The following is a 27,012-nucleotide window of genomic DNA, read 5'->3' as shown; positions in this document are numbered from 1 at the left end:
CTTGCAAGTGTTCACAAAGAGATATGTGTAAGGATATCCTGAATGTCAATTTTTGTAATGCTGGAGGGGTGGGGGAGGGAAGACAAACATCACCCATTTATAAAAAAAATTATACATTCATGGAAAATTATGCTATCACAAATATATTTGTACAAAAACAGCAAAATTTCTGGGACATATTTAGTAAAAAAAAACATGGAAAATATATTGTTTTTAAGACACTATAATATGCATGCACACCACACATAAAACTCTATACACATGTATACAAACAACATAGCAAAGGGTATAGAAATTGTATGAAATCAAATTTTTATTAATGAGAAGGCTTGGTGAAGGTGGAATTCTGTAATTTTTTACTTCCTGTAATTCGTTCATATTGTATGTTTTTACATATTCACATATTCTTTTCTAATATATGAGACTGACGAGAAAATAACTCAAAGCAGGACACAAAAACTATAGACATACAACAGAGAAAAAGAGGTTTAGAGGATAATAAATACAAGAGACCTGACATGCAGATAACATGTTCCAGAAAAGGAAAAAAACAGGTAAAAAGAAGCAATAATGAAACAAACTCCAAAGGACAATTTCACTCCTCTGGAGAGAAACCCAAACTTGAAAACTGATGAGGCCCACAAAGCTTCAGCCTGGTGCAGTTTGAAGTTGGTTATCAGCTTTTCATGTACAATACTCAAACTCAGAAACCACAACCTGGGAATATATTCGTTGAATAGACTCTTTCCATAACTTTGATTATGGATCCATGGCAGATATTTTGCATAATTATTTTTAAAAATGAGGGTGTGTATCACATTGGTAAAGTGAAATATACAGAAAACAATTATTCCAAATGCCTTTAAAACACAGTAATTTGACTACACATCCCTGGAGGGACATATCCTGAACACAAAAATAACGGGGAGAAAAAAAAGCCTGAACGATCTCCAGTATCGCACTGTTAATGACAGTGTCAGTACTGTTATTGTGTGACCTGTTGTGTGAGCAAAGCAAATGAGGGGCACCTGGGTGGCTGAGTCAGTTAAGCATCTGACTCTTGATTTCAGCTCAGGTCACGATCTTAGGGATCCTGAGATCAAGCCCCATGCTGGGCTCTGGCTGGACAGCACGGAGCCTGCTTGGGATTCTTTCTCTCCTCCTTTCCCTGCCCCTTCCCCACTCAGAGGCCCACAAGCTCCCTCTCTTTCTCTTTCAAAATACATAAATATTCAAAACAAACAAAACAACAAAAAGAAAAGAAGTAAATATGTCACTATTACTCAGAAACAGGATCTTCAGCAGAAAAGGGGATACTGAATTAAAACAGATGATGAGATTCAGTAAAAATCTTGTACTAAACCTGAACTGCAAGTAATGATATGAACTAATGATGTATCTTTAAATGTGTGCATGTTCAGTCTGTGTCTCCCAAAGAGACTTAATAATGACTTATTCAGTAATAACACCTATCCCTAGATCCTATAAATGCCACTTCCCACAAAAGGAAACCAGGCTCCATAGCAAAATGGCCGAATCTAGGTCTGAGACAGGAAATACATGAGGAAAGCCAGGAACATCTTTGCCAAACACAAAGTAAGGAAGGTATCAAAAACAGGGTTGTAACAAAAAACCCTGGAGTCAACCTTAAGAGGTTTCACCCAGCCAAAGATGAAACAACTGAACTTCAATAAGGATATTTATTACCTGTAATGGATAGAAGCATATAAAATATATTGAGGGGCGCCTGGGTGGCTCAGTCGGTTAAGTATCTGACTCTTGGTTTCAGCGTGGGTCATGATCTCACAGCTCGTGAGATCAAGCCCCACATCGGGCTCTGCACTGACAATGCAGACAGAGCCTGTTTGTGATTCTCTCTCTCTCTCCCTCTCTCTGCCCCTCCCAAGCACACGCTCTCTCTCTCAAAATAACCTTTAAAAATATATATATATTTAAATGTATGAATTTACAATACTCAAACCAACTCATTATTCTGAAAACTTCAGCACTATTGACATTTGGGGCCAAATAATTAACTCTTGTAGGGAGCTGTCCTGCACATGGTAGGACATTTAGGAGTATCACATCCCTGCCCTCTAACGACTAGATGCTATACACTATTAACACCTCCCCATGACAACCAAAAAACATCCCCAGACACTGCCACACATCCCCTTATGAACTATTCTTGCCAAAAAGATCAAATCTGAATCTGATCGTTTCTTCTGTATCTACTTTGATAGTTTGCAGGAAAATCAGGAACAGAAGACTCAAAGAGTACCATCGGGATGCAACAATAAAATCCAGACTGTGAGTCTCCATATAACAAATATATATATCTTTTAAATGACAAAAATGAGAAAGAAAAAGCAATGAAGATACAATGGAGGGGAACCTATAGATTACAAGACTTAAGAAACAATTCACTACAACATGTGGACTGTATATGGATTACATAGGCTGGAGCAGGGACAGGAGAGAGAGCATTGATGCAGGTAGAAGAAGGGCAAACCAAACAAAAGAAGGAAAGAAAAAGTCTACCATTCAACTCTTCAATTAGAAGTCAAATTTATACAGTTCTATAAATGTAATCATGGATGTGGGTATACACACAAAATCAATTTACAAGTATTTTAAACAATAAAAAGTAGATTCAGAATCTCACAGTGGCTCAAGTCTGTAACTATGTATAATAAACATTAATGAACAGTACCATGAAAGGAGGAAGACAATGTAGCAAATGAGTTTTAGGTTTGAACACCAAAATATTCATTAGATAAAAACATCTACTTGACATGTTTGTTTTTTTTTTGTTTGTTTGTTTTTTTGTTTTTTTTAATTTATTTTTGGGACAGAGAGAGACAGAGCATGAACGGGGGAGGGGCAGAGAGAGAGGGAGACACAGAATCGGAAACAGGCTCCAGGCTCTGAGCCATCAGCCCAGAGCCCGACGCGGGGCTCAAACCCACGGACTGTGAGATCGTGACCTGGCTGAAGTCGGACGCTTAACCGACTGCGCCACCCAGGCGCCCCGACATGTTTGTTTTTTAAAGCATCTTTTCTTTCTAGATGATAAAGTATGTAACAATCAAATATGGTAATTAAGAAAAAAATAATTAAATGGGGTGCCTGGGTGACTTAGTTGGTTAAGCGACCGACTTCTGCTCAGGTCATGATCTCACAGTTTGTGAGTCTGAGCCCCGCGTCGGACTCTGTGCTGACAGCTCGGAGCCTGGAGCCTGCTTTGGATTCTGTGTCTCCCCCTCTCTCTGCCGCTCCCCTGCTCATGCTCTGTCTCTCTCTCTCTCTCAATAATAAATAAACGTTAAAAAAAAAATTTTTTTTTAATTAATAAAAAAAAGAAAGAAAGAAAAAATAATTAAATAAAGTAACTTACTAAAGTAAGCCAAGTACATACCACGGAGTACCAGGAATAGGGGTAGTAGCTACTGGCTTTGCCTTCTGGGCAGCCTTTTCTTCTTCGGTCATCTCCTCTTCTTTGGGCTCCTATAGGAAATGATGTTACTCCCATTTATTTAGTATCACAAAACTATACTGAATTACTACACAATACAAGTAACACTGCAAACACCTCAAAGTGCAACCAACATAAGACTGGTTAGTAGCACATGGAGTACAGACTCTGAGTAAGAATTTCTAAGAAAGTTCTAACTCCTTGCTCCCTAGACAGAGCGCATTCTACAACAGCAGATGCCAGCAACAGCAGATGGTTCTATCTTACAAACTCACTGACCATCTGCTTAGGAGCAGAAATGGAGAACACAGTATAGAAAATTAGAGAAGACCTCTTCATTTAAGGTTATGTCTTTCTTCTGCTAACTTCCTTACCAATAAACATGACTACCTCTGGTCCCTGACCGAATATAGGAAGCTTTGAAAAAGCAGAGCTCTTTCAGTACTGTATAGAGATCATTCCATGCCAGAAGACAGATAAAATATAACATTCCCCAAATGTAAAACTGTACTTATAATTTTACCATGTAGCAGTCTATAAATAATCAGGAGGCTAGAGACTGGGTCCATGCTCTGGTCCAAGGCCCTTTCTTTCTAGGGGCCGTGGTTTCTTATAAGAAGTAATTTAACACAATTTTCAAAGGAAAAACTATATGACAAACTTCAAAGAACCCTAAAATTTCAGAAATAGGATTATAACAATTAAGTGAAACTGTATCAGATACGTTTTCAAATTACAAGTAAATTGTACCCAACAATTAATTCTGGCTCCCAGGTTAACGGGTCGTGGCCCTTTACCTCCTTTATCTCCTTTATTGGCTCTTCCTTAGGGTCTTCCTCCTCCGTCTCCATTGGCAGAGGTTCTTCAGAAGGTTCTTTAATTGGCTCTTTAATCTTCTCCTCTAATTTTTCTATTACAAAGTTAAGACAATGTCACTTGTTGGTTTTTGGTGTAACTTTCCAAGAACTTTCAGAGACTAAGCAGGTAAGATATTCAGAACTAGGGGCACCTGGGTGGCTCAGTCGGTTAAGCAACTGACTTCGTCTCAGGTCATGATCTCACGGTTTGTGGGTTCAAGCCCCACATCGGGCTCTGTGCTGACAGCTCAGAGCCTGGAGCCTGCTTCGGATTCTGGGTCTCCCTCTCTCTGCCCCTCCCCCACTTGTGTTCTTGTCTCTCTCTCTCTCTCTCTCTCTCTCTCTCTCTCTCAAAAATAAATATAAAATGTTAAAAAAAAATTAAAAAAAAAAAAGGATATTCAGAACTAGAAGTTATTAACCACAAAGATGAAATGTTCTTCTCTGTATCATCATCAATTTCAACCTAAAGCACTGGTAAACTTCAAACTCCTCACTATACCATGAGAAAACTGTCACTCAAAAAGAACCACTCATTTCAGAGAGATATGAAGTCTTTCAAGTCATTCACGTATCGTTTGTAGCAATGAGTCACTCTGTTGAAAGGGATGAGATACTAAGATACTTAGAAACAGGAACTGGTGGTAAGAAAATTTTGAGTCTTCTTCATCCAAGACTTCAAGGGCCTCCTGTTTTCTTCAGGACACATACAATATACATATTTCAATATACTACCAATGTCAGTAATTACACAACGGAATAATTATGTAATTCCTGACAACAGAAAAAAAAAAAATCTATGTGTGTGTATGTATGTATAATTTAAGATGGATGGAAAAATCACAAACATGGAAGTAGAACTGGCTTTTTAAATAAATACATGCTTATGAATTCGGTAAAAATAAAGAATCCAACAACTACAGAATTAGCAAATCCTGCAAATGTGCTAAAAAGGAAGTAACTCAGAATTTCAAACAGCACTCTATTAATAGCATCCCAGTTTTTACTACGTCTCAACAAGTCATGAAAACTATACCTTTTTCCTTTAGTTCTTGGGGTTTTTCCCAGGTTGATTCTAATGTTCTATTATTATAATAGTATGTCTTTCCATCGGCTGTTTTATATTCAGTCCACTCAGAAACTGCTGTTGCTCCAGCTAAGGTAGCAGGTGAAGCCGCAATAGCAACCTGGGGATGGATCATAGGTACGATAGGAGGGGCCATTCCTGGCAATACACCTAAAAGAAGAAGCAGCAGCAGTTAGGTCCAAGCATCAAAACTGCAATGCAAAATAAAACTCTAAGATACGAGCTAAATCTTTCTATTAAATATTAATAAATGAATGAGCAAGCTGGAACAAAAACAAATCATATAAAACGTGAATCACTTAATGCTATTTCCCTGTTCAGTTCTAAAGTCTAAATTCAGTTAGATTCAGAAAATCAACTCAAGACGTAACTTAAGAACGGTCAAAAATTCGGGTCACATTTAAGATGAAGTCTTAACCATAAACTATAAAAATCATGACACATTCTCTACATGTGACTAGAAATGTATTTTTATAAAGGATTTCTCAAATTGTAATGAAATCAAGGTAACAAGCATATCTCCTGAGCATATTTCCTGAAGCAAAATTATTTCCTAGTTCTAAGGTACCTAGAAGGGTACGAATAAAATTCTCAGTTTTAAAGTAAAAGACTGAGTTCATTATCAAATCTACTTCAACAGATAAGTGATTAAGTCCAATGTCCTTTTTAAGTGTTTTGTCAGTTTAGTCTTTTCCTTAAAAAAGGTCATTTCTTCTATTTTTTTAAAAGATAAGCCAAGGTTAATATTCTTTTACAATACAGCTAAACAAGCTGATATTACACAAATAATTAAGGATATATGAATCCAAATTGAACAAAAACCCTCAAAGCCTCTTCTAGGATTTAAGTTTCAGGCAGCTATCTTCAGTAACTTTACAATGTAAATTTATACTACACACACAAATATTCACACACATATACTCACTAGCATGCAAGCATAATCACATCACTTTACACATGGAAATGATTTTTTTATATTTAACTTAAAAACACAGATCAAAATAACAAAATTAAATGTTATGAGTATGAGAATGAAGTTGTTTACACTTATTACAAAAATTAAGATATAAAGTGATCTGACCTTATTTGCTTTTGTGAACCAAAGAAGCTAATACTACAGGCAATCGGGAAAATTAAGTGTTGGCCAAATATGACAACTGCATTTATACTGCTCATTAAAAAGAAAAATATAAAAAAATCCACTCACTTGGGCAAAAGTAAATAAATAAAAAGGATAAACAACAACATTCACTACCATGCCAACTTACAGACAAAACAAACTAAGATGGTTTTAAAAATTACCGGTCTTGGTGGTAGCGACTGTCTTTACATACGGGCAGCTGACTATTTGCATCATTGCTACACCTGTAAAATGGATAAGCAAGCATACGTTGGAAAGCTGCCATGGTATGTCGGCTACCACTGGGATTCAGGGAAATAATTGACCACTACAATTTAGGATGCTATTTCCAATGAAAAAGACCAAGAATGGAGTAAAATTTCTTTGTGTGTGACATTTTGTGGGAAGTAGTGCCAAATCTAAGGATAACTAATTCTAAATTATAGCATCAATTACCTTTTTATCAAACCAGCTCTGACAATATTTGAAGGAGTCTCAAGAGTTTAAATTCAATGAAGGAAGCCCCTTCGTTATACAGACGTAACAAGTTCTCACGTGGGACATTCCCCCACAGGACATCAAACCCATGCTGCTGTTGCTTAGATACCAGTGAAAGGCAGATGCAGCATGACACTGACAAGACACTTTCTCTGTGCTGCTAAGTGGGAACTACATGCAGAAGCTGAGGCACGGAGCGTAACCATGCAGAAGTAGAACAAGAGTAAGATAGGACAAAGAGGGGTGCGAGAGAAAGGAAGACAGTAAGGTATGAGATGGATTCAAATATTCCACTGCAAATAACATTTTAAATAAATGGGCATAGATGAAGAGAAGGGTAGCATTCAGCTAATGACAAAATATCCATGTTTACTGCCTGCTCTGGGGAACGTCACAGGCTTGAAACAATGTTGAAGCAGGCTAACTGTAAACATAAAGAGAGCCCCTTTAGTATCATTAATGACTACATGGGCTGATTGCTTCAGAAACCTCTATTATTTAAGCCAACTAAAGGAGTAGCACTTGTATTAAAGAATGGAAATTACGTACAGTTCTTAGAAGAATGAAGACTCATCATGATGCATTACAATGGTGATAAAAAGGGAATGAAAGGGAAAGCTGGAAAACTAAGACTGATTAATTGAAGAAATCCAAAATGAAGTGTGAATTTAAAAAATTTTTTAAAAGAAAAGGCCAAAGGCAGGAGGAAAGGGGGTTCAGGGATTGAATTATAATTTCTATTTGTTTTGGCTGAAAAAACTAAACCTAGTTTGGTACCAATAAAAATTCAAAATAATATACTATTTGCCCCACTAAAGTACAAGAAAAGAAATTTCTCTTAACTTAGAGGTGAAATTTGAAATTAAACCCCTGGGTTTGTAAATAATGTACCTAAGTTCACGCACACACACACAAAAATACTGCCAATTTTCGAAAAATGTCTTTAATTTCTTAATTACTATTTTAAATAAAGAATATTAAAGCTAAACTTTCTATTAACTCTGAAATGAAAACAAAAGCACTGGATCATAAAAGCATGCTGAGTTAAGTTATATGTATAATTTTGTTTTCCCTGATGTTGTAAGAAAGCAATGGAAAAATTCATTTGGTTAAGGAAGTTACAGCACATATTAAGTTTAAATTAGTATAAATACTGCCATCTGCAGGACCACTGAAACTATTAAGCAAGCACTGGAAATTTAATTCTTAGACTATATGAACTTTATTCTCAAAAAATGTTCTCCAAAACCATCCCCCAAAAAGTAATTTTAACTATTCAACTTAAACAGAAGAAAACCAAATCTATTCATATTTAGGCCTAACCGCCATTGTTAAACATAAATTGGGCCAACACAAAACTCCTGTATTTGACTAACAACACATAAACCATACTGAAAGGTCATATTATGTTTCTTCTCATGCTAAAAACATAAGATAAACTTCACGTTTTCTTTCAGGGTGATTACATACAAAAGAGTCACAAAATTACCACATATCTAAATGTTTAACCTTCTATTTCAAGGGAACATCTGTTCAATTTTCCTGTAACTTTATCCTCAAACTGTGTTCTACTAGGAAATTAGAATATTCCATTTAGCATTTTGAATAGTTCTGATGTCACTGACAGTAAGTTTCTTAAATTCCAAATTAAGATTTCATAGTCTTAGAAGATGTGCTAGAATTCTAATCCAATTTACTATCCCCAATTCCAAATCTTATTCCTGTACTTCACCTACAATTCTTCCACTCCTTTCCTTTATCTTGTTTGACGATCCCTTCCTTAATCATTCTCAGTAGAGCCATACATTGCTATTACAGATAGAACTTAAAACTCCAAGATAAATTATATCTAAATCTTTCCTGTCACCTTACTGCCAAATTGATAAAAAGAAAAAAAATGATAGAAAAAGAGATCAATCCCATCATATATGAAAGATTTGGGAAGGAAAAAAAAAACAAGTATTCCCTTTCTTTCTTTTTCACTAAAGCACCTTGGAGAACCGAATTAAAAGGGAATAGGAGAGGCACCTGGCTGGCTCTGTCAGTACAGCGTACGACTCTTGATCTTGGGGTGTGAGTTCAAACCTCACATTGGGTGTAGAGATTACTTAAAAATAAAAATAAAATCTTTAAAAAAAAAAGGGAGAATGAGAAAATGAACATTAGTATCAAAGATGACTTACTATATAAACAAATATTATGATTACTTTCTAGAAGACATTAACTCTCTGAAGAATCTTTGGCAACCTGGACAAAATTTTACAGATTATCTAACTCAAGGTCTCTTCCAAATGACCTACAAAATGACATTAGTGGCTGCCATTAACTAAATGCCTGTTACTGCCAAACTTCATAGGTACCACCTCATCTGCTCAAATGGTCACCACCATCTGTTCTAAACTTTAAAGTGGGGGTAAGGGTCAGAGAAGACCATGACATCAAAACAGAGATATAAGTGAAGGGATTTTATTGTAACAAAATTCAACATTCTATAGAAATGAATTTTTGCTACTCTGACCTTTCACCCACTGGTCCTGTTGAGAAACTTCAAAGCAAAACAAAGTCCTTTTAGTAAGCCTCTCAATTACTTCAGCAACATTACTATGCTACCTCTCAATCTCCTCTCTACAGAATTAACAACCCCATGCTCCTTGAGATCATTCAGAATCCAGTATCTGGTCTGAATACTATCCGTGACCAAGACTGTGAGAGGCTATGACCAATGTCAAGCTATTCTCCATGTATCACTTAGTTTTCTACAAAAAGTATATCCAAAGGGTACCCAAAAGCTTGTCTTAAATTTAATTTAGAAAAAGGGTAATCCCTAGTATGAGGAAACTTTTTGGTTTCTCTCTTACTTTCTTTCAAGTGATAGGAGTTTCTTAAAACATCACATATTGAGCATTATCTGACACTACGTTAACAATGTGCAAAAGGTTTTCCTATAGGGAAAAAAAAACACCACTAATTCTTAGAATTTTGGTTTTTCTTTCTTGCTAAGATATAAAATCTAAGTGACTGCCTCTTTTCCAAGCAGGCACAAGGAAAAAGACAATTAGAAAAGCGGTTATAATTAAAATACGTGCAAATCTAAGAAACGGATGTAGTACAACCCTCTTCTTACCTAAAAACTAGTACAATAAAGTGGCAATAATAGTGGGAGGAATGTGAAAACGGGAGACAAGAGGCCTACATTCTATTCATCTTTGCCACAAACTTCACAGCAAAAACTGTGAACACGAGGTCTCTACGTCAAAAGCTTCCAGTTGTAATACTAGGAGAACAGACATGGATTAAGGGATAAACGTGTTTGTCAACAACAAATGCATTCAAATTAGGATGACCAACACTGTCACTGTTTAATCCCTACAGGGAAAATTCTACTCCACAATCTCACTAGAATTGCTTAAATGTTTACACGGTGCAGGTTATACTTCCCTTCACAACTGTTACAAGGGTTAAGTTCTGGCTTTGCTTTAGATCAATTTCTTATAGTTAGGTGACTAACACTTTCCTCCCAGTAAAACAGTTATTAAGAGCATGGTATTTGGGTCTGGAGCACCCAGCTCAAATCCCAACACCATCACTCATTAGCTATGCGTCAAGGGCAAGTAATTTAGCCTGTCTATGTACCTACCTCCTAGGATAATTGCAAAAATTAAACTGAGTTATCACATGTAAAGTGCTTAGAACAGGGCACAGTATAGAAAATCACTTAGTATCAGCTATTAATAACTTGTAATTTCTCAACTTTACAGACTCAATCCTTTAAAAAAAATGCATTTGAACAGTTACAGGAAAAGATGATCATTTTTAATTCATTGAGGCCATTATCCAAAAATGAGTGTAGCTTCAAATGTGGCTCTAATTTTAAGACATGTAAACAACAACAAAAAAAGGACATTTACCAAAACTGAAGAGAAAATATTGCCGTTAGCCATGAATCTTTTAAAAACATTTCAAACAGGTGAGATTCAAGGCAAATTTCAAATGCAACAGACACATGAGAACAAACTAACTGACAATATGAAAACATAGCTAGAAGGACTATTCTCATCCATTGATTTACCTGGAAGCGGAATTGGCATGCCAGGAAGGGGAACACGAAACGGAGGTACCATGACTGGTGGAAAAGCAGGTATTGCTGCTGCTGGCTGAGGTACTGAGTGAGGAACAGCAGGAGGTAACGTCTGGGGGTGCGGCTGGGGAACAGTTTGCACAGGTGTGGCTGTAGGAGCAGGAGTTGAAACACTAACTGTAGGCGTGGCAACTGAAACAGCAGAACTTGGGGTCTGATCTTGTGTTGTGGGTGCTGATAAAAGATAAAACAAAAATATGTATCATTCCTTCATAAACCATTTCACTATATTCATTCATCATTCACTCATTCAGTTAAGTATTTAAGAGCCCATTCCATGCACTGCAAGAAATTTGTAAAAAGGTCTCTGTCTTCAAGAAGCTTCAAGATAGTTAAATGAAATATAAAAATTAACTGAAATATAAAGTGAAATGCGATAAATGTATAGGAATATAAATCAAGACGCAAAGACCATTTCTAACTGTGAGAGGGTACAGAAAAAATTATATAGTGTGATGATAGGCCTTGAAAGATTAGGATTTCAACAAGGACAATGACAGAGTGGAAGGAGAAAATAAGTAAGTGGTGGGAAAAGTGAGTAAAAAGCCAAAAGGAGGTAGCAAAAGGGAATTGTTTAAAAAATACAAGGCAAGCAGTCAACTAGTAAAACAATAGGCATACCAAAAGAACCAGTGAGTTATGGCTGGAAAGCAGACCAGAGGCATAAAGGAGAAGGCTTTGACAGAAGGCTAAGGAGTCTGCACATTACTGGGTAGGGAAAGGAAGAAATTATGTAAATGTAGAGAAACGACCTAGAAGAATGCACACCAACATGTACGTACTCATTACATCTGTGCATGCCTTTCACATTTTGCTACGTATCCTTCATTAGAGTTTAATTTTTTTTATAAGAATGCATTCATGTGTTATTTGTGTGACTTCATGAATGTAAAAGGGGTGCAGGGGAGGCAAAATGAAGGTTTCTATATGGAAGAGAATTAATCAGTGTTCATTTGATGAATTAACCTGGCAGATGAACAGGAAGGAAAGCAAGAACAGAGGTGGGAAAATCAATTTCAACCTATCTGGAATTGTCCAAACAAGGAAGAACAGAGAGAAAAAGATATGCAGTGACTAATGACTGACTATGAACAAATGGAGTAAAAAACAAGTTGGGTTTCTCTACAGTTATTTCAAAATAAGAAGGTAAAAAAAAAAAATAAAATAATAATAATAATAACAACTCAGGTTTCCAGTGTGAGAGACCAGGAGAATGTGAAATTTGGGATAATTTATTTCCAATATGTTCTTTTTAAGTATCAAAAATAAAACATTTCATCTTTAGTTATCACACTTAAAATCAAACTGTGACCAAAAAATAAAATATGTATTTTATACTTCAGAAGTTACAGTACTCAAATATTATAAAACAGTTTTGTAATTTTATAACCCATTTAGTTCTAACACAAAACTCATTTTTGGTAATTCATTGGTAACAAATATTTCATGGGTTTTTGTTTTGTTTTGTTTTTGATGTAGAGAAAAATTTCAAACTACCTGTACTGGACTAAGAATGAATTTATCAAATCAAATAAAATAAAACCGTGCATTCCCAATCTGTATGCCAATTTTATCCTAAGGGAAAGCGCACTGTTTAATACAAGCCACCCAATACTCCAACTGACAAAATTTATATCTTTTTTCAGCTCCTAATAATGAAAAACTCACTTAGGCTGGGAAGATGTGAGCAATTTCATACTTGTTAATGAGGGACTCACCTTGGCTAAATAGACAGCAGGGCCAAACAAGTATCTTCAGGGGCCCAGGAATGAATTGTTGGTCTAGCATAGACCTAGCCTTAGGGTACAGTATCATATTAATATAATTTTATAACAGTGTGAAAAATACAAATTACATGCAACATTTGCCCAGTCCCATAAATATACCACTTAGCATTTGTAATCTACTGTAATGGCTGAAAATATATCTAGTTATTCTTCCCAACTTCCCTGAGAAGCAGGATTTCATCAGCATTTTTCACAAACTTGCACCGGATAAAATGAGTTTATGCTCAACTGGGGCTAAAATATAAATTTCTTAATTTTTATTTTCATTTACCCACAGGTCTATACTGCAGTTCATACAGTTACATTTTTTTTTATGTTATGGTAATAATATTTAGATATAATTACTAGAGGTAATCTTACCAGAGGTAAGATAAAAAAAATACTGTAGTCAGGAAAGAACAGGAGTTACAAAAGCATCAAATTTCAAGCAGAAAAGAACACCAATGGAGATGGCAAAAAATTATTCACTCAACCCATTCCTCCTGCTGACACAGGATTTTCTAAATTTGATTAGTGGCCATGAGTCATGAAAGGACAGAGATAAAGGCAATGAAAGAATTCAATGGGAAACTAGGAGAATGGTAGCTAGGACTTAATGCTCAGAAAAATTCCTACTAATTCCTTTTGCTAAAATAACTAGTAAAATGCTAGGCCTCAAAATATACTACTTATCCAGCCTCAGATCTTAATGAAAAAAGACAAGCGAGTGCAACAGATGGAGAAATACTAAGATTGTAGTAGGACAACACTTCAGGATACTGAACCAAGTGAAATAAAAACAGACGTCAGGAATACTCAGAAAGAACATCAAAATTAATGTTTAAAGGCAGTAAAAAGAACACCCTTTTGCTATTCTGTTCTTAGAATAAAGGCCTCCCAATCACTGAAGCGCAGTGCAAAAAAGGACAAAAAGGAGTTCTGAATAGAACAGCTCATAACAGCAAGACAGCTATGGGCCTATATGGACAGACCATTCCAACACAGAAATGGAATATAGGACAGTTAAATTATTTCACCTCCAACCTTCCTTAAAACAAAGTACTACTATTTCTCCTTCCTAAGAAGAAAGGGAACAAAGCATAAACAACACAGAGCCTCCACATAGAACGGCAACGCTTTTATTAATCCCTTTCTGCCATTACCACAACAGGTACTCCATAAAAACTGGCAGTTTCCTGCCTTACCACACAGGTTTTTAGAAGCACTAGCCTCTAAAATGGCAAAGCCCCTCAGTCAGCTGGCTATGGTCACCGTTACACTTCTCTATCAGAATTCACCTTAGCTAAGAAAGAAAAGACTTTTATAAAGCATTATTTACATCTCCCTACTAAGTGCATTTTCCCCCAAGCTGTTAAAAAAATATCAAGTGCAGCCATTAAAAAACTGTCTCCAGGGGCGCCTGGGTGGCTCAGTCGGTTGAGCATCCAACTTCAGCTCAGGTCATGATCTCGCGGTTTGTGAGTTCGAACCCCGCATCAGGCTCTGTGCTGCCAGCTCAGAGCCTGGAACCTGCTTCAGATTCTCTGTCTCCCTCTCTCTATGCTCCTCTCCTGCTCACATCCTGTCTCTCTCTCAAGAATAAATAAAGATCAAAAAAAAAAATTTTTTTTTAATTGTCTCCATATTAGGTATACCTTACTTCCTCAGTTACTTTTTGTATCAATCAAATGCGATAAAATTTGAATCTACTATGATTGAATCTCTCTCATTTACAAATTTCTTTCAGGATAAAATACACTAATAATTCCCAAGTCCCTGAAGCTAGGGCACTTTTCTTATTCTCATCTATTACCAAGGTAGCAAGATAATCCAACTTCTGATCACCTATAGGGATAACTATGCATCTTCATACCAGTATCATAACAAATAATCATATCAATAAAATCATTATTTAAATATTTTGGACTTCAATCTCAGCCTATAAATTAAAAAGATACATAAAAATATATAAAACATATATATAAACAGAAATCTCCCAAAGCTAATAGTATACATATTAATGACAATTGTTTCAAACAAATTAATAAAATCTTCTCTCCCCATTCCTAAAATCTATTAATCCTTCTCATCTTTTTAGAAAAAGTCTAACCTTGAGGCCTCTGTGACATTATACCTGAAAATTCTCTTACCCTTCTGACTGCTTCTATCTCCACTCCTCATTCATCTGCCCGTATCCCATTCTAAAACCTACCTACCTCTAAATGATTACTGAAAAGTTCCTACTAACTTCCCCTTATTTCAATACTACCCCTCACCCAAAAAAAAGAACACCAGAAAAATCTTCCAGAACACTTATGCTAGACCCTGGAACCTGCTCACCTCACCCATTTGCCTGGTTCTTAAAACTCTCTGTAACCTGGTCTCACTCTTACTCAATCTGTTAACCAATATATCTCCCCCTCCCCACCTCAGAAGAGCTTCTTAACAATCCAATAAACTGCATTTATCCTCATCTCCTGACCTTTGTTTATGATGTTCCCCTTACCTGAAAGACCGGTCTTTACTTTCAAATCCACTCAAATCCTACTGCACATCCTTCACGATCAACCTCAATACCCACAGTCCACCCACTTACTTGTCTCTCCCTTTTCTTGAATTCCTGAATCTTCTATTTTCACCGTATAGCTGTGCACACTACTAATTGTTTCACATGCATTATTCTTGCCTCAATTAGAAAAACTGGAAGCCCTGTGAGACAGGAACCAAGACTTCTACTTATGTTACAAACCCCACAGCACCCAGCGTTATTACTTGGTCAAGATGGATAGCTACTCTGCACTTCCTAGTTTAGCTTTGTGAATTCCAACAGGACAAATAATTTCTTCTACTAATGGAAATTTCTGTTTGTTTTTAACCCAAAAGGCTTAATGTCAAAAATGTATTTTAAGTAACATGAAGGATAATACCTGAAACACTAGGATCATTTTGCAATGCAGTCCCTACCTGTCCATTTCTCTAACCCCTAAATGAAAACACATGCTGGCTGGTACTCACTTGATACTGTCTGCGAAACCGAAGAGGCAGTTGTTGTGGTAGAAGTGGTAGAGGATGGGGTGGATGATGATGTTGAAGTGGACACTGCAGGTGCTGGGCTACTGGTTGTAGGGGTGGAAGCTCCTACTGCTTGTGCTTGTACTTGCGCCTGCACCTGTGCCTGCGCCTGCGCCTGAGCCTGTGCTTGTGCCTGCGCCTGGGCCTGGGCCTGGGCCTGGGCCTGGGCCTGAGCCTGGGCCTGGGCCTGGGCCTGCGCTTGAGCTTGTGCTTGTGCCTGCGCCTGAGCCTGCGCTTGAGCCTGGGCCTGCGCCTGGGCCTGCGCCTGGGCTTGGGCCTGAACCTGAGCCTGGGCTGCAAGCATAGGTGTCAGTTCTGACTGCTGAATAACCTTAACTCCATCTGGTTTGGTCCATGCAGATTCACGTGTCCGAGCATTATAATAATAAACCTGCAGAGGAAGCAAAATCATTGGTATCCCAGAATCTGTCAACTGTCATTAAAAAACACTAACGCAACTATACCTTCTCTTAAGTAGTATTAAAAAAAAAAAACAACAAAAACTTAGAAAAGAGGGAAAAAAAGCTTAGAGAAGAGAAACTGGCTGTTGAAACCATAGGTAATGATAAGTATGAAACTATTAAGTAATTTTCCCCTTCTCCCCCTTCCCCTAATTTTCTATAATGAGCACACGATATTTTTAACACAAAAAGGAAAATCGAGGTTCTATTTTATGCGGAAAGTTAAAAGCAGGCCTTAGAATGCTCTCTTCAGAAAGCCCTGCTTGCAAAGCTGGCGTGTGACTGGCATTTGGAAACCTGAATTTTAAGAGGGTTCCCATCATTCCCTGAAAACCCACAACCACCTTGGCTCAGGTGAGCTTCCTTGGTAGACAACACTTCACACGTATTTTAACCATTCCATGCTGGAGGAATTAAACATGTCCTATGTAATTCCACTGACAGGATTCTTAGAAGCTTGTTTTTGGTCTCCTCCAGTCTTTGCCCCATGTACCTTTTTTCCTTTGCTGGTTTTGCTTTGGATCCTTTCACTGTAATTAGTCTTAGCTGTGAGTACTCTTATATGCTGAGTTCCAGAAGTCCTCCTGGCAAACACTAAACCTCAGAGTTACTTTGGGGACTCAGAATCACAGATGAACATATACAAGCACTCCAGACAACCTTATGTCTGTGCAGAAGTCTAATCCAGTGAGCCTTTCTTGAGTTCTACCCTATCCAGTGCTTATCTGAGATTCATTTTAATTGGCAAGGATACTGTCGTTGATCTCCACCTGCCAGAACTCTTAACTTTTACTCTTGTCACCAAGATCACAACCTAAATATACTTTATAATTTACCTTCCCATCTGGAGTTTTATTTTCAACCCATATCTCCTCAGTAGGAGGCAGTGCTGGAGTACCAGGAGCAGTCACAGGAGGCATTCCTGGTGGAAACATCATACCCGGAGGAGGAGGCATGGTTCCCATGGGTGGAGGCATAAAAGGTGGTCTCTGTTAATTAACAACAATAATAATGGTCATTTGTGCTTCTCTTTTTTACCTTCAAATTAGTAAATTCTACCCAAACATCAAGTACTATAAGAGAAACTAGTTTCACTCTAGTAGTAAAAACTAGTCCATGCAAATATATTCATCAAGGTTATAGAAGTTACTCTTTAACAAAGATGACTACTAAACACACTAGAAGGAAATATATGAAAATACTAACAGGGTGAATAGCATTATGGGTGAATCTTGCTTTATTCTTTACACTTTAACTGCATATTTCATACAGTGGGCACTGGCTACTTTTCAAAAGGAAAAAAATGAGTCATAGATCTTGTTTAACACTAGGCACACCAATGCCTCCATAGGTCACCTATCGCAGGAACCAACCATAACGGAAACATTATTTTATAAATAATTTTCTAAGAAAAGAAAAATCGGCTCTACCTAACCCTTTTATTCTCTTTTCCCGTAAGAAGCAACTATAAGCTAGGAAAATATTCGTCATTTTCTATTTTTTGAAGCAATACTAATAATGTAGCTCAAACACATAAACATCAGTAACTTTAAAAGACACAATCAAATAGTTACCCATTTTACTTTTAGTGGAAAATAAGAATTTAAATGACATAACATTATAATTAAAAAAAATCCTGGAGCCATTACTGATCCAATCCTATCTCTGATAATTCCTTCACTGTCATTCTTCAATGACTGCTGACACAAGACCCTCAACCAAACAATTTAACTGAAACTGCTATATCTTAGCAGAAAAGTGGCCTGACATTTAAAAACAGATTCTGAAAAGGAACTAAAAAGATTTCCTCTATAATTTATGAGTAACATTAAAATTCAATTATTCAAAGCATCTTATTCTGTGTCATGCAATGGACACTATAATAATGTGAAAATGCATTTCCTTTTCCTAAAAATGTCTTCTTTTCCATACTCCAGGTTTTTCTGGATTCAGTTTCATGTCTTTCCAGCATCAGCACACAGACCCATGTTCTCTGAAATAACCACCCCAAATAGGTCTCATGCACCGTTAGCTGGAAATCATTTGGATTTAAAGTAAAACCACACAATTATCCACGGAGAACAAGAAAAGCTTCACAACATTAGAAAGTATCGCATTACAACATCTGATTTATTTCCATTAGAGGGTTACATCAGTCCATTACAATTCACAATATTCTACAAGTAGATTTAACTCTTGAAAGCACAAATAAGAAAAAATCCACCTATAACAAGTTATACCACAGTCAGTAGGTCAAAAAGTGATTTCTTCTAATCTTCAAGGAAATATAAAAGCATTTAACATTTTGTTTCAGGGTGGGGGTACGAACTATTCATTACTTGGAAGGCAATACAATTATTAAGCAAAATATTAAAATTTTGTGTCTCTTCCATAAATATAACGCTATCTACACTGAGTTAACGTCGCTTAAATGCTACATCATTACCCTTTTCTATTTTTAGTAAGTTCATTCTTGATTATCCAAGCAAATGGAGGGCAGATGACAGCACTGTATTTATTTGGTTTCAGGGGTGTGCAGACTGGATAAAGTAAGAAAACAAAGATATATACTCAAACAAAAAGAATACATTCTCAAAAGTAGACATTTGAGACTTGATACCTTCAGGACATCATTTCAGACAGATAACTGAGTCTACATAAACTAGAGTAGAATATTATGCTTCAGGTTAAAATACCAGAAAAGTTTTTATTTAAGGAAATCCCACAATAATTCTATTTCTAAAATTGTAAGATAACCCTACTTTTCCCCCAGGGAGACAAAATCTAAATTCTATCCTAGGCATCATTTTCCTGGGAGAACTGCTCAGAAATACAAATACTTCATAATATTTAAATACTTACTGGCAACATTTATCATTGAAAACATATTACCCCCCACTCTATGTATTAATATTTCAAACTTCGTTTCCCATAAAGACAGATTACTAGAGACAATTCTCAAGATATAAGGCAGGTAAGAACTACCCTACTGATTCCTAGTTTTATATGTATGTTTTTCTATGGTTTTTCACCATCTAATAAATTCCCGTTCAGAATTTCTATACTAATTATGTTGTTACTACTGCTTTTGGAGCAACACATTTACATATGGATGTTCTCTTTAGCTCCCATTTTCCTATAAATGAAATAAGAACAAGTTTTTAAGCAAAACTCATACACAGTATCAATACTGACACTGACAAACAAATGACAACTTCTACATTCTTTACCTGGAGGTGTGGAGGGCCCATTGGTGGAGGAATCCCTCCTGGAGGAGGCATTGGCGGCATATTGGGATCAAAAGGAGGACGTCCAAAGGGGGGCCGAGGTGGTGGTGGAGGGCCTCGCATCATACCAAAAGGGGGAGGAGGTCGCATGAGAGGTGGTGGGCCTCGCATCACTGCATTTGGTGGGGGAGCCGGGCCTCGGAACCTCAAGGCCTGCTGTTGAGCCATCCTGTGTGGGAAAGCAATGTATAAATTTTTCCTTCTCAAACATATAAAATATAGCTATTCATCTCTAATTAAAATCAAACTTAAGAGGCCCTTAAGATCAAGTGGAGCTGGAAAGTCATCATTTCACAACCATCGTGGTAAAAAGTGCATCAGTAAGAATGATCAGTGGTCACCAAATCCAGGAGGAAATCTGGATAAGGATGATATCTGATGGTCTTAAAATGTCTCCCCACATGCTATTTTCAGTTGCAGGGCAGGATGAAGAAACATCAACTACATATTAGGGAAACTGGGCAACACCCTGACCAAGTGATCAAAATTATTATCACCTAAAAAGAATAAATGGGGGCGCACCTGGCTGGCTCAGTCAGTTGAACTTTGGACTCTGGATTTTGGCTCAGGTCATGATCTCAAGGTAGTGAGATGGAGCCCCACGTCCACCTCCTCGCAGGATGTGGAGCCTGCAGATTCTCTCTTCCTCTCCCTCTGCCCTCCCGGCTCATGCGAGCACGCTCTCGCTCTCTCGCTATCTCTCTCTCATAAATAAATAGATAGGTAAATGGACAAATGGACACCAAGTGACTGAGAGGGATACACAATCACCTATTCCGAGCACCTCAATCTAATAATGAGGAAATATTAGACAAATGCAAAATGAGGAATGTTCCATTAAAAAGGGAGAATGAGGGCTGTATTCTTCACAAATGTCAATGTTATACATAAAAGACAAAGGAAGGCTGTGGAAATGTCGTAGATTTTAAATGACGCTAAAGAGATGACAACACAATACTAACTCTAGACTGGATTCGGTACTAGAGAGAAGACATGCTAATAGGATATAGTGAAGTAATGGGCAACGCTGGGATATGGAGAGTAAGTACTGTTATATGTGTAAATTTATGAAGTTGATAACTTATCATTAGGAGAGTATGTCCATTCTTAGAAAACAGACACTTAACTATATCTTACCCTCAAATGGTTCAGAGTAAAAGAGAACATGCATACGTGCAAATAATAAGGCAGAGAGGTAAAATATTAACCCTAAGTGTATTAACTTCATTTTTGCAACTTTTGGAAATTACTTCCAAGTACAAAGTTTTTACAGGGGGTGGGGGGTAGCAGCTTAAGAGATCATGAATATTCTTTAACTAAAGGACAAGCCCTTCGCTACACTGAACCCCATCCCATCCTTCAACCTCTAGGTCATCACCCTGGTTTATTTTTCCCATGGCATTTAAACAGATAGGAAGTATCACATAAATGGTATTACCTATCTCCTCTCACAAGTGCTTTTTTTAAAAAACAAAATTTTTAAAAATATTTTATGCTACCATGTATCAGGCAGTGCTCTAAGCTCTTTTTAAGTCATTTAACCATCTTTTTTCTTTTAAAAAATTTTTTTTTAACGTTTATTGATTTTTGAGACAGAGAGAGACACAGAGCATGAACGGGGGAGGGTCAGAGAGAGGGAGACACAGAATCTGAAACAGGCTCCAGGCTCTGAGCTGTCAGCACAGAGCCCGACGCAGGGCTCGAACTCACGGACCGCGAGATCATGACCTGAGCCAAAGTCGGACGCTTAACCGACTGAGCCACCCAGGTGCCCCTCATTTAACCATCTTAACACCGTGAGATGGATGCTACAGGTGACCCTTGAACAAAACAGGTTTGAGCTGCATGGGCCCACTTACAGGAGAATTTTTTTCAATAAATTCAGTACAGTACTAAATTATGTTCTCTTCCTTGTGATTTAACATTTTTTCTCTAGCTTATTTTATTGTAAGAATACAGTATATAATACATTTAACATACAAAATACATGTTAATCAATTGCTTATGTTATGGGTAAGGGGTCCCAGACAAGAGTAAGCTATTAATAGTTAAGTCTTGGGGAAGTCAAAAGCTATATTTCAATTCTCAAAGTGTGGGGGGTAGGACAGCATCCCTAACCTCCACATTGTTCAAGGGTCAACTGCATTATCAACTTCATTTTAAAGATGAGGACACTAAGGCACAGAGAAGTATCACTTGCCCAAGACCTCACAGCTGGTTCAGCAGTAAAACCAGGATTTGAACACAGGCAAACAGTTCTTAAACACTACACCATGCTGTTTATGTAAGCCTCTCTAGAGCAGGAATTCTGTCTTGCTCTCCTGTATATTCCCAGCACATAGTAGGTCTCAATATTCATTGAATAAGCCAATATTTAGGCACTATTGTACCTGAGTTACCTTACAAGTAGGGTATACACATTATAAAAATTATTTTTAATATAATTTCCTTATTCTTCTCAAAAGCTACTATAACTCTCTTTATATATGAAATTTACATTTTTGTGCCCATGAGATTAATAGTTACATTCCTTATGCATATCTGAAAATAATCATTTTCATACTCTCTTCTCACCAGGCTCTTCCAACTTTCCTACATCCTTCAATGCTCTGCTTAAGATTATCCTTTGAACTTTCTCTAAATTTTCCACACTGTAGTTCAATTCTGTCACAAAAAAATCCTAAGAACCAGTATGACTTCCATGAGAACACTAGGATTGTAAACACATCCAAGAGCTACTATTCCAAGAGTATTTAACCAAATTTGCAAATTATCCTGCACTCGGGATTGCAAAGTATGAAGTAATAATGGTGACGGCAAAAAGAAGTAAGGATGGGATCAAAATAATCAGTCTTCATATTGTACACACTCCCTAAAGACAGACAGGAAAGTCTTAACCCCTGGGGAGAAAAAAAGTGAACCACCAAGGAAAGATACTGTGTTTCAGTCTTAAGTTAATAATGTACCTTAATCTTCTGATTTCCTTTGAATCTGCCTCTCCCTTTTCAGAAAAATTTACAGTAATTCTTTCTTTAGATTTTCACTTCCTAGTTACAGGCTGAAGTTAAGCGGTGAGGCTTTTGAATCACAAAAAAGTCAAATCAGGACTCTGCCTTTTGTTGTTAGGCTAGTTACATAATTTCTGAGCCTGAGTATTCTCAGTATTAGTATACTAATGTAAATTAGCAGGGCAGAGAAATAAGACCTATCTCCTATCTCACTGTTCAGGGAGATAATCCCTGTGAAGCATTTAGGATAGCATATGCTACCCAGTAAATTATCATTACCTAGCACAGTGCTCAACTTCAAAAAGCAATGTCAATTTGACTAGACAGCTTAACTTTCAAGTCTGCCACTAAAAATGGTGACAAAATTCACAGAATTTCCTCCATCAACAGCCTAAAGGTGCCACCTTCTGATGTCAGATATGTATAGCACACGTGTTGAGCTCTCTGTACACGCAGTTGCATCCCAACAACCTCACCAGAAACTTCAAGTTGGAGTAAATGAACTAATAAAGTACTTGGAAGAGCACCTAACACTTAAGCCCCCTGTAAGCAGGAGCTATTATTACTGTGGCCATAACATTAGTGTAACAGCATTAAGTGTTAAACGGTATTAATGTGAGAAAGCTAGCTATACTGTAGTGTTAGCTACATTACTATAATTACTATTATTAGAATCTATATAACCTGACCTCTACCGACCTATTTTTTGATCAAATACTTTAAATAAAAGTTCATTACCTTGAAGCCTGTGCACTTGTTCCCTCGGCCTGGCATGCTTTACCCCAGATGTCTACATAACTGGCTCCTTCTCATTCGGCCTCACTTCAGATGTTACCTCAAACTCTTTTCTCACCCCAAACCCAGTCCCTCTCTGGCTCCTAACCCAATTTGCGTTTTCAATTATGATACATGTTACGAAGAAATCTTTCACTTGTTTACTTCTGGGTTCTCTCCACCCGCTAGTATATAAGATCCTCTTTGGCATACTGCTGCATCCCAGGGCCCAGGACGGTAACTGTTCAAGCATTACTCTTGCAATGGTCATGTAAACTGGGTACTTCCTATATACCAAGCACGGTAACATGGACGGTGTTTGTACTAATTCTTGTAGTCCTCACAATCCTCATAAACTTACCAGTTAGGTAAGTTTGGCACCATTTTTACAAAGGAAACTATGGCACAGAAAAATACCTTGTTTAAGGCAGCTGGCTAGTGGTAGCACCAGTGTATTCTTATTCCCATTTTACAGTTGAGGAAATTGAGACTCCCAAGTACCTTGTCATCAGACAAAGTATTAACAGGTAAACAAAGGCCTTGGATAAAAGATCTAGACAAATACGACTCTACAAAAGGGTTCTTAATGGTCTTCAACCATTAAGGGACGGGTGGCATTTGGACCTCTAAATAAATTTTGTCTACTGTAGGTTATTTGCATCCCTACCACTTCTAACCTTTTTGGAAAACAGAAGGCTCCTTACAAGAATAGAAGACTCTTTTTTTTTTTTTTTTACAAGAACAAATGTATCTCCCTAGGATATACAATCTCCCCAGTGGTGAAGACAATGCTGCAAATACTTTAATAGGAAGGACAAAAATAGAGAGATGCTACATCATGATATATGGGAGTCAAATTATGTGGTAAGACTGTGAGGAGACCTAGACCCTACCAATTACTCAGTGACCTTGAATAAGTCTCTTCACACTTGGGAGGTTGATCTCATTTGATATGAGGTTAGTTCAGTTTAGAATTTAGATCAATCTTAATTAGCATGGAAGCTCCTTGAGGACAAAAGTTTTTGGTCTGGTTCAAGGCTCCCCTGCCAGCAGGTACCTAGGTCAGTGACTGTCACAAAGCACACACTAAATGTAGGTCCATAAGTAAACCATCTGTAATCTCCTATATTCTTTTATTTACCATATACCCATCCAACACCTCCCTTGCCAGGCACTATGGCAGACACAACATGATACACATTAAGAATACAAATACTGGGGCGCCTGGGTGGCGCAGTCGGTTAAGCGTCCGACTTCAGCCAGGTCACGATCTCGCGGTCCGTGAGTTCGAGCCCCGCGTCAGGCTCTGGGCTGATGGCTCGGAGCCTGGAGCCTGTTTCCGATTCTGTGTCTCCCTCTCTCTCTGCCCCTCCCCCGTTCATGCTCTGTCTCTCTCTGTCCCAAAAAATAAATAAACGTTGAAAAAAAAAATTAAAAAAAAAAAAAAAGAATACAAATACAAAAATAAGCCTCAATTTGTACCATCAAAGAAGCCACATAAACAGGTAATTTCTCTTACACCATGAGAAATGCTATAATCAGTTATTTCATATAAGTAAAAGTTTTTACAATATGCTCTGGAACCAATTTCCAACCCAGGAGGCTAAGATCTAAAATATTTGCAAGAGAACACCTAATTTAGAACCCTATTCAAATCACTTTTACAACAATGTCTAGACTACTAGTAACAAAGTCTAAAAGGCTACTCTGTAAAGTACTAAAATGCAAAGTAATGTTCCCAATAACGAGGTAAGTAACTATTCCCTTGGGATCACAATCAGTAATAAACTTTCCATCACTAATACTGAACCACCCTGACAATGCACTTTGATCACTCATTACTAACGTACATATGGGGTTTAAAGGATATGAAATTCGCCCCTGAAAGAAAACAAGATTTTACTCCTGTCAAGTAAGGATTTCTCTGTGTGACAATTCAGAATTGAGAAGACAACTTTTTCCTGAACACTTGAGTAACAATACCCATTTCTTTCTACAATTTCATCTTGAGCTCCAGACAATACTAAAGAGTCCTCATAACCTACACTGCTCTTTTTCATTTTCAAATGCTGACAATGGCACAATTCAGAATGAGAGCTGAACATCTGAAATGACATTTTCCCTTATCCAGAAAAAAAAAAAGTACCAAACATACATAAAGCTCAGTATCTCTTTTCCTCAAAAACCACTAAAACTAAAGAATTTTACTTTATCAAGACACTTTTACTGTACCAGATCTTAATTACAAATCCCATAGGCACTAAGATACCAACGGAAGAAAGGTCACTGCACTCTTTAGGGCAATGGCGTAAGCACGAGAATGGAACAGCGATCCAGATTGCTAGCTCTGGAGCCTGACTGCCTGGGTTCAAGCCACTTCCTGGAGCCACAATTCCATCAATGCGACCTTGTCCTACTTCCTCGACCTCTACGAGGTTCAGTTTCCTCACCTGTACGATGGGCCAGTAACTTAACTGAAGAGGGCTCTAGTCTGTGGCCTGCAAAAATGACAATAGCCAACTACCCCAAAGGCACACAGAAACACGTACCAAACAAACGGCTGTCGCTATTGCTGTTATTCACAAATGCGGCATGAGGCATAAACGGATGAGAGAGAAAGGAAGAAAACACACAGGAAGTTCAGAAAAAGAAGCGATGAGGCGAAGAAGGAACAGGACAGACGTGGGGACCCCCGAGGGCCGCGGAGGGCGTGGGGAAGGCTGAGCCAGAAGTGGCGAGGGATCCCGAGGAGTTAAGTGCGAGTGGAAGGGGTCGATGGGGGAAAGCCTGGCCCTCGGCGGAGCTGAGCCGGGAGGAAGGTTGAGGTGGGCCGAGGCGGAGGCGGCACGAGGCTGAGGCGGGGCCCCAAGGCGGGAACGCCGGACCCGGCCCGCAGGCCGCAGGCCGCGAGGGGCGCTGGGGCCCAGGGAAAACCGCAGGGCGCGCCCGGAGAGGGCACAGGAGGCCGCGGCCCAGCCCCGGCTCGGCTCTCTCATTCAAGCCACCTTCCCCTTCCCCCTTCGCCAACCCCATGCGGTCCTGGCCCCGAGCCGCTGCGGCTCCTCCGCCCACCCCCCCGACCGCGGATCTCCGCGCGGCAGGCCTAGCCCCTGGGGCCCCACTGTGCTGAAATGTAAGGGAGGACAGCACCTCTTACCTGAGCTCCCCCGGGTTGAATCGCTCACCGTCCCCCCCGTCCCCGCCACGCTCCGCCATTACAGAGGGCCGCGTTCATCCACCCGCCGACTGAGCGTCCCCGATTGGCCGGTCGGATCGTCAATCCCGTGCGAGGGCGGGGGAGATCGCAGAGATCAATGAAATGATTGGTGAAGCTTCCCATCAATCTTCAGGCTGAGGGAGGTATCTGCCTTGCGATTGGCGAAATGGCCCGCCGACTTTGAAAGCGGTATCCAGACAGCCAGGTGATTGGTTACTCAGAGGCTTTATGGGAAATGAGACTAGAGCAACG

At 38.3% G+C, this 27,012-nt stretch overlaps 1 protein-coding gene across 4 annotated transcripts in view; it reads right to left on the bottom strand.

Moving 5' to 3' along the window:
- TCERG1 (transcription elongation regulator 1) overlaps positions 1-26,765 on the bottom strand; it is a 61,769-nt gene extending 35,004 nt beyond the window's left edge. Inside the window, exons 1-9 of one of the 4 annotated variants that reach the window (XM_047086538.1) lie at positions 26,701-26,759; positions 19,705-19,930; positions 17,311-17,463; positions 15,957-16,404; positions 11,107-11,349; positions 6,722-6,784; positions 5,369-5,569; positions 4,273-4,385; positions 3,419-3,507 (exon numbers count right to left, since the gene is read on the bottom strand). In XM_047086538.1, the coding sequence (XP_046942494.1) occupies positions 3,419-3,507; positions 4,273-4,385; positions 5,369-5,569; positions 6,722-6,784; positions 11,107-11,349; positions 15,957-16,404; positions 17,311-17,463; positions 19,705-19,930; positions 26,701-26,759 (1,595 nt within the window). Of the gene's footprint in view, positions 1-3,418; positions 3,508-4,272; positions 4,386-5,368; positions 5,570-6,721; positions 6,785-11,106; positions 11,350-15,956; positions 16,405-17,310; positions 17,464-19,704; positions 19,931-26,092; positions 26,179-26,700 lie in introns of those variants that run through there. The other 3 variants (XR_006963388.1, XM_047086530.1, XM_047086521.1) reach the window with 3 other exon arrangements.
- Between the last annotated feature and the right edge of the window lie 247 nt (positions 26,766-27,012).

Source organism: Lynx rufus, unplaced genomic scaffold (genome assembly GCF_022079265.1).
Source record: "Lynx rufus isolate CCGP_SWC_20201006 ecotype Redwood Valley unplaced genomic scaffold, mLynRuf1.p SCAF_1, whole genome shotgun sequence".
In the NCBI taxonomy this organism is placed as follows: domain Eukaryota; kingdom Metazoa; phylum Chordata; class Mammalia; order Carnivora; family Felidae; genus Lynx; species Lynx rufus.
The sequence above is the reverse complement of the archived record's forward strand: the minus strand, read 5'-3'. Positions and strand labels throughout refer to the sequence as shown.